This window comes from Rhinatrema bivittatum, chromosome 3, assembly GCF_901001135.1.
Source record: "Rhinatrema bivittatum chromosome 3, aRhiBiv1.1, whole genome shotgun sequence".
Taxonomy (NCBI): domain Eukaryota; kingdom Metazoa; phylum Chordata; class Amphibia; order Gymnophiona; family Rhinatrematidae; genus Rhinatrema; species Rhinatrema bivittatum.
Window position 1 is genome coordinate 339,422,619 of NC_042617.1, and position 13,684 is coordinate 339,436,302.

The 13,684-nt window shown below is 41.2% G+C and overlaps 1 protein-coding gene across 8 annotated transcripts in view; it reads left to right on the top strand.

The window, feature by feature from the left end:
- The window catches only part of ASCC3 (activating signal cointegrator 1 complex subunit 3), a 1,498,074-nt gene that overhangs the window by 1,327,728 nt on the left and 156,662 nt on the right, over positions 1-13,684 (top strand). For all 8 annotated transcript variants that reach the window (XM_029595357.1, XM_029595354.1, XM_029595356.1 and 5 more), the window contains 2 exons: positions 8,095-8,206; positions 13,099-13,233. In XM_029595357.1, coding sequence (XP_029451217.1) covers positions 8,095-8,206; positions 13,099-13,233 — 247 coding nt within the window. The remainder of the gene's footprint in view (positions 1-8,094; positions 8,207-13,098; positions 13,234-13,684) is intronic.

A 13,684-nucleotide genomic window follows, 5' to 3' on the forward strand; every position in this document is an offset into this window, starting at 1 on the left:
TGCATTGAAAGAAATTTCTTCCTTCTTTCTTGGGTTGCCCTACAAAACTCAGGAAAAATCCATACTTGAAACCCCATGAAAAGTAAATGAGCAGAACGAAAAAAAAGTCTGAGAACCATCTCATGTTCAAGCACAAAAAAAAAGGTTACCAACAAGTTGGCTCTGTGATCTTCATCTATAACAGTAGATTCCAACAAAGCTGATATATCTAATTCAATAGCTTATGAAGTTCCAGCTACTTGGCTAGCATTACAAGCCATAGGCCCAGTTCTTACAGGAATGTAATAAGCTTTGAGAATAGAGGGGATAGCCACTTGAGGAATACCCAATACCTCCCGCATATAGAATCAGAAGACATCATTGATACAATAGGAAAATTTACCACTTGTAAATTCAAAATTCTATCAGAATTTTCCATGTTTTACAATCTTCAATTGCCTACATTGTTATCCTGAAGAAGGAAAGCTTTACCCATAGACAGTCTACTTGTAGTTTTCTGTAAACTCTTACTATGTTCAGAATGAGAAGTCAGAGTCCTCTTTACATTGAATCTGTTTACTAATGAGGATGTTGGGGAGATACCAGTTCCGGAGATGGTTTTCAGGGGTGATGAGTCAGACAAACTGAACGAAATCACTGTGAACCTGGAAAATGTAGTAGGCCAGATTGACAAACTAAAGAGTAGCAAATCATCTGGACCAGATGGTATGCATCCTAGGGTACTGAAGGAACTAAAAAATGAAATTTCTGATCTATTAGTTAAAATTTATAAGCTATCATTAAAATCATCCATTGTACCTGAAAACTGGACAGTAGCCAATGTAACCCCAATATTTAAAAAAGGCTCCAGGGGTGATCCGGGTAACTATAGACCAGTGAGCCTGACTTCATTGCCGAGAAAAATAGTGGAAACTATTCTCAAGATCAAAATCGTAGAGCATATAGAAAGACATGGTTTAATGGAACACAGTCAACATGGATTTACACAAGGGAAGTCTTGCCTAACAAAGGCTGGAGTAGTTCAAGGCTATATGGTCCTAACGCAGCAGATCGAGAATATTGTAAGGCTCTGAACATCTGTGCTGTTAAAGGTGAATTTTCAAGAATTGTGCGCATAAAAAATAGCACTTACATGTGTAAAATATCATATACACGAATATTAGAGTAAGTTTGTGCCTATAAAAAAAAGGGGGGGGGGGGATGTGGGCCAGGGGCATTCCAGTGAAGGGCCAACATTTATACTAGTAAGTTGCTATTTTATAAGCAATTTACATATGTAAATTTAGCACCTTTCTCACGTATATTTATTCCTCAGTATCTGGAGTAAGTGTTCATAAACATCTTAGAAATGAAAAAATGACTTGATGAAGGATCTGGGTGAAATGGAGGGACATTAAGGTGAAGAGCTAGGAGTGTCTTATCAAGCTGCAGATGAGCGGGGCAAACTAGTAGCCTAATAGTTAATACTGGTTAGTTTATTGTCGCACGCATGTTAGAAAAACCCCTGACTTACGCGTGTAAAAGCCAACTTGCCGGGGGAAGGGGGGAGGAGAGTAAATGCGCCTAAATTATGTGTGTAAAGTTTACTCACGTATCCCTTTCAAATTTGAAGTAAAAATGCACGGGTATATGATTTGAACACACTTATCCGGCTAAGTAGTGCCTTTCCGCTACTTAGACAAATTCTCACTTATCCAGACAAGTTCCAACTTTTCTAAGTAGTAGTTTTTTAATTTATTCGGCTCTGTACAATGGCCAAATAAGTCTTTAAAAAAGCAGTACTTAGACGGATAAGTCTTAAACTAACACTTATCCGGCTATGTCAGATAGCTGGATAAGTCTAAAACTCTTTATCTTGCAATCTGATTAAGTAACATTTTAAGACTTATCTCTATAATTAGCACTTTGTCAGACCAATCCAGCTATTTTACTTAGCTGGATAAGTCTGAAAATTACTACTTAGATCAGTGATGGCCAACCTTTTGAGCTCAGTGTGTCAAAATTCATTAAAAAAAACGAGCATAACTCGGGTGGTGTGTCACTTCTAGAAAAATCCATAATTGTGATATTTGTAGCTCTAATTAATAACAAAGTTATAATTTTAATATATGTACTGTATTTACTAATAAAGCAAAAACAAATAATTCTTTACCTTACCTGCTTAGTGACTTTTTTGTTGCTGAATTTCATCAGCTAAATCTTCAATTAAAACACACTCTCCCCCTCCACCCACCCCCCTCCCACAAAACTCTTACTCCCCTGGATTTTCTCATACATACTCATGCTCTCACACTCACTGGCTCCCTCACATACACACAAACACACACACCCAGGCAGGCTCCCATTCATTTTCACACCACTCCCGCTCCATCCTCCAGGCAGGCACCAATTCATTCTCACACACACAGACCCCCATGCATTCACACACATACACCCCCAGGCAGAGTCCCATTCATACACATGCACACACTAAAGGCAGATCCCCCTCTCTTTTGCCAGCAACCTCAGAGCCTCTCTCATTCCTCTGCTGCCACTGTCACTGCTGCCACATGACTATTGGGGATGTTGCTATTCTTGCACATTCCCAAAGATTACATGTGCCAATCACTAAAAAGAATTTTTTTTTTTTACTTTGCTGTCTGATCTTAGTTTTCTAATTGGTTGGTCACAGGCTTTTTTTTTCCACCTTCCCTTTCTTTTTTTTTTTTTTTGCCAATTCCTTTTATATTGTCTTTTTTTCTGTTTCTTTTCTCTCCATCTTCTTCCCTCAAACACACAGTCAGGTTCTCATTCTCACATGCATTTCTCTCTCTCTCACACACACAGGCTCTCACTGTCACATGCTCTCTCTCATACAATCATTCATGCACACAGGCTCTCACTGGCACATGCTCTCTCTCATACAATCATTCATGCACACAGGCTCTCACTGGCACATGCTCTCTCTCATACAATCATTCATACACACAGGCTCTCACTGGCACATGCTCTCTCTCATACAATCATTCATACACACAGGCTCTCACTGGCACATGCTCTCTCTCATACAATCATTCATACACACAGGCTCTCACTGTTACATGCTCTCTCTCATACAATCATTCATGCACACAGGCTCTCACTGGCACATGCTCTCTCTCATACAATCATTCATACACACAGGCTCTCACTGGCACATGCTCTCATACAATCATTCATGCACACATGCTCTCACTGGCACATGCTCTCTCTCATACAATCATTCATACACACAGGCTCTCACTGGCACATGCTCTCATACAATCATTCATGCACACATGCTCTCACTGGCACATGCTCTCTCTCATACAATCATTCATACACACAGGCTCTCACTGGCACATGCTCTCTCATACAATCATTCATGCACACAGGTTCTCACTGGCACATGCTCTCTCTCATACAATCATTCATGCACACAGGCTCTCACTGGCACATGCTCTCTCTCATACAATCATTCATACACACAGGCTCTCACTGGCACATGCTCTCTCTCATACAATCATTCATACACACAGGCTCTCACTGGCACATGCTCTCTCTCATACAATCATTCATACACACAGGCTCTCACTGGCACATGCTGTCTGACTCACACACACAGGCTCTCTCTCACTCCCACATGCTGTCTTGCTCAAGCACATGCAGTCTCTGCAAACATTCAGGTCCTCACTCTCACACACAATCTCTCAACTCATATCATACACGCGCGCACACACCTTCTACAGACCCTCAGCCTCTCTCTCACCTCTGGGCCTCCTCTTCGCGGGTCGCCGCAGGATGGGCTCTGCAGCGGCCCTGCTACCGGGCCTCTTCCTCTTCTCGGGCCGCTGCGACTTGGGATTCGCGGCGGCCCGTAAGCGCAAGCGATGCTCCTCTTCTGCACGCACTGATGCTTCTCCTTCTTCCTGCCCACGCGGCTCCGGCAACGTTTACTTCCGGGGCTGCACAGGCAGGAAGGAGGAGGAGCATCAGCTCGTTCAAACACGATCTTTTTCTTTGGGCTGTGGTGACGTGAGCCTCACCACAGTCCTGCCTATCTGCCTGTCGCTGCGCCCGGGGGCATTGGGGAGATACTGAAAAACTAATTTTAAAGGGTCGGCGCAGCCGATAAAAAAAAAAAAAATTCGATAGTCCCAAAACGCTACGCGTGTCAGCAAAAACGGCTCGGCGTGTCACCTCTGACACGCGTGTCATAGGTTAGCCATCACTGACTTAGATGGACAAGTAGCACTCTTCTGACTTAACCAGCTGAGAGCACTTGTTGATACTTAGCCAGTAAGTGGCTGAATATTGGCCTCATCATCTTTTTTCCATGACCAAAATGTTTTTTTTTTACAGATGCTTTTCGTATGGGACTAATTTTGTAACAGATCATATAAATTAGATGGCAAATACACAAATTACAAAAATTATTTAGGGTAATTTTCAAACATCCCACATAGCAATAAAGTCTGTGTGTAACTGTACATTGTACATGTAAATTTTATAGAGTATTTTCATTACTCTTTTTCTTAAATAAAAAAAAATAAGCCTCAAAAAGTTGATTGACTCACTAGGTAGACCTTGAATTAGTCAGGTGAAGACAATTCCATGGTTAAATAAGTACTCTGACCCTTATTGATCGTTGTTAGGGGGCACGCCATCAAACTACCAACTGGCAGATTTAAAACAAATCACAGCATACAATCAAGCTATGGAATCTGTTGCTAGAAGACGTGGTCAAAGCAACTAACATAGTGGTGTTCAAAAGAGGACTGGACAAGTTCCTGAAGGAAAAGTCCATAAATGGTTATTAGCCAGGTAGACTTGGGAAAGCCAGCGCTTATCCTTGGGGAGTGAAATATAAGAAATAGATCAACCATTGGGGATCTGATGGGAATTTGTGACCCAGACTGGCCACTGTCAGAGACAAAATGCTGGGATCCATGGACCTTGGTCGGACCCAGCAGGGCACTTCTTATGTTCTGTCTACTTTCAATTGTTGAAGTCAAGGCAAGATCTGGAAGAACAAGAAAAATCTGATTGAACTGCCAAAATACTGAACAGATCTATAAAACAAAATCCACAGATCACTTGCGAAAATTTTAACTGACACTAGCATAGTTGTTTTACAGGTGCATAGTACAACATTTCTTAAACAGTGATCTGCATGGGAGAATTGTCAGAAGGATACTTTTTGTAGAACCTCTTCACAAAAGTCATTGTCTAAAGCAGCGATTCTCAACTGGTGTGTCGCCAAACACAAGCAGGTGTGTCACATCTCCCAGTGTCCCACTGCCCAGTTGTACTTTCCTTCTCCTTTCTTCCTACCCCCACTGCCCAAAGGAAAGTCTCATTCTGCCTGCCCCCGCGCAAGCCTTCTCCCTTCTACCTGCCAGTGGGAGTAGGAAGAAGGGAGGAAGCCTTTGATTGGCCGGTGAGGCAGGCATCGCATAGCCCGGGGGTGGGGCGGGAGGAATGGCAATTCCAAACCCCGATGAAGCAAGGCCGCCACGGAAACTGATCCCTGTGGCAGCGAAGAGGAAAACCCGACCCTGACGAAGCAAGGCCACCACAGGAGCTTATCCCCATGGTGGCGAAGAGGAAAACCCGACCCCGACGAAGCAAAGCCGCCACGGGAGCCCATCCCCATGGCGGCAAAGAGGAAACCCTACCCCGACCGAGGCCATCATGGGACCCCATCCCTGTGGCAGCAAATAAAGAAGGCCCACCAGAGTAAATCCGTGGCGGAACTGGAGCCCATCCCTGCAGTGAAGGAAGAAGAGGATTTTGGTGAGAGTTTGTGTGTGGGGGTGTGAATGGGTGAAAGCTTGTGTGTGGGGGTGCCTGGGTGAGAGCCTGTGTGTATGTGTGTGAATGGGTGCCAGGGTGAGATCTGGTATGAATGGGTGCTTGGGTGAGAGCTTATTTGTGTGGGTGTGAATGGAAGCCTGGGTAAGAGCTTGTCAGTGTGAATTGGTGCCTGGGTGAGAGCATTTGTGTATAATTGAGAATTTGTATATAAGAGAGCATGTGTGTGATTGAGAGAGAGACTGGTCAGGGAAGTGATGTGTTTCTGTGTGAGAGAGAAAGACTGGTCAGGAAGCTGACTAGTGTGTGTATGTGAGAGAGAGACTAGTCAGGAAGATGACTGGTGTGAGAGAGACAGAGACTGGTCATGGGGTCTAATTGGAGGTGTGTGTGTGTGTGAGTGACTGGTTGTGGGCGCTAAGGAAGAGGACTGTGAGGACAGAGCTTCAGCAGCCCTTGCTGCTTCTGGTGAGTGCTATTGGCCTGGAAGGGAAAGGAATAGGAGAGTTACTGGAGAGGTAAGTAAAGGTTGCTTTTTAAATGTATTGTTCCTGATTGACTACCATTTTAATTATTGGGTATTATGTGATATCTGCTATTTTGAAATATTTTATTGATATTTGGACATGTTTTAATAATTTTATGAGTTTTTAATTGTTGGCTATTATTCTGTTCAGCAGCTGTTTTGAAACATTTTTAGTATAGCTTTACAATTATTTCTGTGTGGGGCTCTATAGCAGCTTGGCTTATTCTGTTTTCCCAATAGGAAATATATTAGTGTTTAGGACCTGGTTTAATAGTTGTATTTCTTAGATAGGGTTGTTACTGTTTGAGTGTGTTCCATAATACAGGTGTAACTTTGTGTGCATTATTGCAAATCCTGAGAGTCTGTTAGGTGCTATATTTCTCATTCCATTTCTCTAGGTTCGCACTGCATGCAGAGTGGCTTTTTTGGTTTTCCATTCCAGTTTGTCTCCATGTTTATAATTTGTGATTTTTCTGTACTTGGTGAAGGTCAGTTCTGGGTGTGAGACCTAGGTGAGGTATTTTACTAGCATGTAGACATTTGCATCAATCTTATTTGTTGTGTATTCTCAATAGGATATACATTAGTGGTAAATTACTGGCTTTTCATAAGGAAGGCTATTCTGCCTGGTAGTAAAGGGAGTTTGTTTTGCTTTTACTGAGATGTTATCAGAACCAGAATATCTTTTTTGTGTGCTGAGTTATACAGGGTAATGCCCTAGATCTGCTCTGCACTCATTGCTGGGGGTTGAGGGGATTCCTGTGGATGCAGAGTGCATGTTTACATTTAGCCCCATGATGGTCACATGTTCAGTGTGTCACGCATGTGAGAACCATCTGTCAGGTGTGTCCCAACCAAAAAAAGGTTGAGAGTCACTGGTCTAAAGTATGCAGAGGGAGCTAATACAACTGGAAAGGTGTCCAAACATTTGCAAATGCCATATTCACTGTTTTATTATTTTCAATCTATTAATCAACAAATAGTAATTTTGCATTTAAAAATTGCAGAAAAATGCTGTTTAATTTTGTACCATGTAGAGATTTTCAGCTTCTGCTCACTTACAGGCCAATACAGTACAGTGCACTCCGATCGGCAATAAGTGAAGGAGTGAATAAATCAATATTGATATTATTCACTCCTTCACTTATTGCCGATTGGTCTCTTCACTGTCACATGCCAGTGAAAAGGACCAATCTCCTTTCAGAAGGCTGTCCTGAAAGGGGATTGGTCCTTTTCACTGACAAATGTCAGTGAAAAGGACCAATAGGAGGCCAGACCTTGGGGGTAGGGAGCTTAGGGGGCAGGTCAGACATGGGCACCCAGTCATGTCTCCTAGGCTCCCAAGATGCTAGGGATGCACACTTTTCCATAGCATGTCCTTTTTAGCACTTCAGGTCATTTGAATATAACATCAGGTCCCTGGGAGAGGTAATTGGGCACACGTTAAGAAAGCAGGCGCTCAGCGTTGAGCGCCTGCTTTCTACGTGCCGATACTGCATCAGCCTGAAAGTGGCTTATGTCCTAAATATTTTCTCCCACAGTGTGTCTATCAAAACAAATGCTTCGTACATAAGACCCAAAGATAGCAGATCAGACATGGCATATGCAATGCATCAGGTCATGAAAAATATGGCCAGGCTAGGATAGTTATAAAGACTTGAAAAGTGACATTGCTAGCAAGACATTTTTGTTTTCTGTGCCTCTGTATAAGGCCTCAGAACCATTAATTAACTCTGTTCTGTTTTAAATTGATCTAGCTACTATAATTTGGAAGATGTGGGCCATGAGACTATTAACAAGTTCCTTTCAAATCTTGTGGAGAAGTCCCTCGTAGATCTGGAATGTTCCTACTGTATTCAAATAGGAGAGGTATGACTCATTTGTTCATATTCAAGCCAAACACTTTATTATAGTAATATTTATTGTAATTCATTTTCAGTTTTTAATTTGATTTGCAAAGCTAATTTGTTTCTCTTCTGCTCTGTAACCCTTCATTGTCTCCCCAGCCTGTCTTTGCCTTTCAGACCTTGCACCTCTTCTCCTCTCTCTACTTCTCAGCCGTTATTTCTTGTGTCTTTATCACTCCCTGCCTTCTTTCCTCTCTTCCTGCTTTATCTGTTCAACTGTTCTCACCTTGCTTTCATTGGCAGCTTCTGGAGCTTCCACTCTCTGTATGTCAGGCCTCCCCAACACACACACACACTCCCTATGGAGAACATACAGTACTTTTTCTTTTAGTCCTGCATTCAGAATCTGTCTCCTTCTGATTTTTGCCCCATTTACTTTATTTTTACACCACTTCTGCAGCCAAATCCTCAAATTATATGTATTTCTTCCTTTTCTTTCTCTTACAGTAGCTTCTTAGGTGAAGGAACCCTCGCTCATACTTACTACATCTAAATAACTTAAATTAATTAGTTATAATGTGCCTTTGTTGATCCAACCAAGTTGATCTAGTAGAATATAATATACATTTTCAATGATATATTTAAATGTATGAAGATATCCTGCAGCATCATTGCAAAATCCAGAGCTCTGCTGTTGAATTGTACAAATAGCAAAATACTATCACAATAGAAAACAAGATACAAATCACACAGTTACATTATAACCAATGTAACACACTTCACATCCCCAAAATTTAAAACAACATGCCTGTCCTCATACTAGCTACTCAGCTAAATACCCACCACATAAAATAACCAAACTTTGGTCATCTTTCTAAAATGTGCATAATTCTTTATACATAAAACAATTCCCAATCATGACCTCAACCCTGTTACTCATAATAATCGATGCTGTATATGATGGCAGAAAAAAGTAAAAATGGTTCATCCACTCTGCCCAGCAAGGTTTTTTATTGTTGCAACTGTTTCTTCATGCAGTTTTGTTTAGGATTATATCTGCCACTCCCTGCAGATAACCACCATGCCTTCGGTTTAGGGTTATATCTGCCACTCCATGCAGGCTACCACCATGCCTTCTGTTTAGGATTGTATTTGCCACTCCCTGAAGGTAACCACCACGCCTTCAGTTTAGTGCTGTATCTGCCACTCCATGCAGGCTACCACCATGCCTTCTTTTTAGGATTGTATTTGCCACTCCCCGCAAGTTACCACAATGCCTTCTGTTTAGGGTTATATTTGCCACTCCCTGCAGGTAACCACCATGCCTTCAGTTTAGTGCTGTATTTGCCACTCCATGCAGGCTACCACCATGCCTTCTTTTTAGGATTGTATTTGCCACTCCCTGCAGATAACCACCATGCCTTCAGTTTAGGGTTATATCTGCCACTCCCTGAAGGTAACCACCATGCCTTCAGTTTAGTGCTGTATCTGTCACTCCATGCAGGCTACCACCATGCCTTCTGTTTAGGTTTGTATTTGCCACTCCCCGCAAGTTACCACAATGCCTTCTATTTAGGGTTGTATTTGCCTCTCCATGCTGGTTACCATAGTGTTTCATTACCATCCTATTGATCATTTGAGTTTATCCTGACTTTTTGAATTCCAGTACCATTTTTGTGTCCTCTACCGGGAGGGCTCACCAGGCATCCACCATCCTTTCTATAAAAAATATTTTACATTGGTCCTGAATCTACCCTTTAGAACAGAGCTTTCCAAACTGTGTGTTGGGACACGTTAGTGTGTCGCCTGCAGTGTGCAGGTGTGTCGCGCAAGCCCGGTCAACTCTGATGCGAGTTTGGGCTTTTTTTTTTCTAGAGATTCACTTTTTTTTTTCAGTTTATGGGTTGCTTATTATTGGGTGATTTTTGCTGTCAATCGTGTTTTTTTGGGGGGCTTGGTGGGTGGAACGAGCCCAGCCATCCTTGCATTGGCTGCTGCTGCCGATGAGGCCTGGCCATGAGGAGTACTGACTGCAAGCAGCAGTGTCTGGTGATAATGGAAGGGAGTGAAGCACTTAACTGGCAACAATCAAAAAGATGAGGTACATGAGTGTGGGGGCCAGACATGTGCTGGGGGGAGGAGAGAGATGAGTGTGTGGGGGACAGACAATTTGTTTTATTATTGTTTCTCATAAATTATAACAATAACATGAATCTTGGAATATATATTTTTAATATAAATTTAAGGTTTTCATGAGATAGGTTGTGTCGTGAAACATTTTATTTATGTATATATTTAAGGAAACATACATAAATTGTCGAAATATGTTTCGTTCATTTAACCTTTAACCTCTGGTTTACTAGTAGACTGAATTACCGTGTCGTGAAATTATGTTTGTCTAAAAAGTGTGTCACCAACATGAAAAGTTTGGAAAGCTCTGCTTTAGAATCTCATAGCATACCCCCTAGTTGAAGAACTTCCTTTTCATTGAAAAAGGTTTGCTGCTTGCACATATTAATGCCTTTAGTTATTTAAAAATCTGTATCATATTCCTCTGTCTCTCCTGTCCTCTAGGATTTACATTTTTAAATCCTCAAGTTTCATCTCATATGGCTTATAATACAGACCCCACATCATTTTGGTTGCCTCTCTCTGGACCGCCTCTAATTTTTCTCTGTCCTTTTTGAGATACAGTCTCAAGAACTGAACACAGTACTCTACCTGAGGCCTCACCTATGACCTGTATCGTGGCATAATCACTTCCTTTTTTCTGCTGATTATGCCTCTTCCTATGCATCCCAGCATTCTCCTGATTTTAGCCACCACCTTTTCATTCTGTTTTGCTATCTTAAAATCATCAGACACTAACACCCCCAGGTCTCTCTCTCCAGGTCAGTACACATTAACGTCTCGCCCACCATTTTATAGTAACATTATATTACTGCAGATAAAGACCCAAATGGCCCATCTAGTCTGCCCAGCAAGTTGTTTATGGTTACCTACATGCAGGTTACCCCCAGGCCTTCTTTTCAGGTTTATAGCTGCCACTCGGTGCACATTATTTCCATGCAGAAATGTTATACCTAAAATTACCACAGTTTACCCATTTCTTCATTTCCATCCTCTAGCCACTAGAGATCCTCTGTGTTTATCCCATGCTCTTTTGAATTCCATTTTGTTCTTGTCTTAACCACTTCTTCCAGGAGGGCATTCCTCCTTTCTGTGAAGAACTATTTCTTGACTTTGTTCCTGCATATACCCTCTTGGGAGTTTTGTTTCGTATCATGATTCTTATTATTGCTCCTTTGGGTTTCTGCACTCCAAGTGCATGTCTTTACAACTTTTTTTGCATTGAATCTTAGCTGCTAAGCATTTGACCACCCCTAAGCTTTTCTTACATCACTTCTAATTTTCACCACTCTCTCAGGTGTATCCACTTTGTTACAGATTTTAATGCATCACAAAAAGACATTTTTCCTTCTAAATGTCCCACAATATTGCTATCAAAAATATTGAACAGAAACAGGCTCAAGACCAATCTCTGAGGCATTCCACTAATCACTGCACACTCCTCAGAATGAATTCCATTTACTATCACCCTCTGTTGTCTTATCATTCAACCAGTTTTTAATCTAGTCCTCCAGCTTAGGATCCACCCTCAGTAAGCCTTCTATGTGGAACTGTATCAAAAGCTTTGATGAAATCCAAGTAAACACCTCCAGTGCATGTCCTTGATCTATTTCCTTGGTCACCCCATCAAAAATAATCAATCAGGTTCATTTGACATGACCAGGTTCTGGTAAAACTATGCTACCTTGAATCCTGCAACCCCACTGGATTGTAGTTAGTTCACTATTATTTCTTTCAGGAGAGTCTCCATAAATTATCCCATTACTAAGGTAAAAGATTAATTGACCTGTAGTTTCCAACCTCTACTCTCTTACTACTTTTATGAACAGGGACTACATCTGCCCTTCTCCAATCCTGTGGAACTACTCCAGTCATCCAAAATCTACTGAACAGGTCTTTCAATGGACATGCCAAGATCTCTCTGAAGTCCTTTAATATTCTTGGATGCATGCCATTTGGCCTCATGGCCTTGCCAAATTTTAGTTTTTCTAGTTCCACCCAAACACTATCTTCCGTAAATGGTGTCATACCACCCCACTCTTTCTGAATTCTTTCGAACAATCAGCAGTCCTTGTACAAAGTCTTCTTCAGTGAATATGAACCGGAAGTATTTAACATTTCTGTTTTGGCCTTTTCTCTGTCTGCACATTACTTCTTGTCACTTTTTCATCTTACTATTCCACCTGTGGTCTTCTTCCTTTTTCCAACATGCCTGAACAATGTCATCTCTCTTTATTTCTTAAACTGTTTTTTTCTTTTGCTGCACTTTGGCCATCCTGACTTTTCTTTGTCTCTTGACTTTTCTAGATATTCTACTCAGTGGGGTTCTTTTTGAGAACGTTTGAATTTTTTTATACTCCATACTTGTGTACTTGTCTAATCTTTTTTTTTTTCCTTTATTTTTTAGCGACCTCTTTATAGAATCATATTGGTTTCCTTTTCCTCTTATTTTTATTTATTATTATGACATAAAGGTTTGCTGCCATTTTTATTGCTCCCTTTAGTTTGGCCCACTTAGTTCTTCCACTTCCCCTACCTCCCCCCAGCCCACCAGTGCCTCCTTCAGGTACTTGCCCATTTTACGAAAGTCATTCTTTTTGAAAATCAGGACTTTCTGTTCAATGTGATTCCTCTCCACCTTACCATGGCAAGGCAAGGGAATCGCAGCCAATCTTGGGGCCTTCTTTGTTTGTCTTTGTAACAGCTAACTGTGGGGGGGTGTATTTTTATTTTCTGTTGTGCAGTTGTACTTTTTATGGAGTTTGTTACTTTCTTTTCCAATAGGATAATCGTAACATTGAGCCACTGACATATGGTCGTATTGCATCCTATTACTATCTGAAGCACCAAACAGTTCGGATGTTCAAGGACCGCTTGAAATCTGATTGCAGTGTGGAAGACTTGCTTTCAGTTCTCACAGTGAGTTCTATACTGTCATCTTTTTAGCATTTATACTTTGTCAATATGCAGTTGGTACGCTATTAATGTTTTTGCTGTTACTGTATTCATAAATTCTGCTGCTCAACAGGTTTAATTCCATCCTGTAGTACTTTCAATGTAATTACTATACAGAGAAAATGGCATAAAGCTTGTATGGTAATAATTTAAAAGAGGGGTTGAAAATGGAACAAGGTAACCATGTACGAACCATGCTTAACTTCCATTCCAGTGAAGGTCTTGGTGGCAACGATTAAAGAGTATGTGGTTAGGTGTCTTGAAGATCAGTGGAAAACGGATAACAATCAATACATGAATTTAAGTGCATTGAGTAATATCAAAGCTGTGTCCTCACTTCCTTTAAATATCAGAGCAGAAACTTTGGATAGATACTCAAAAGATTTATGCGATTAAAATTGTTTTTTAACCATAT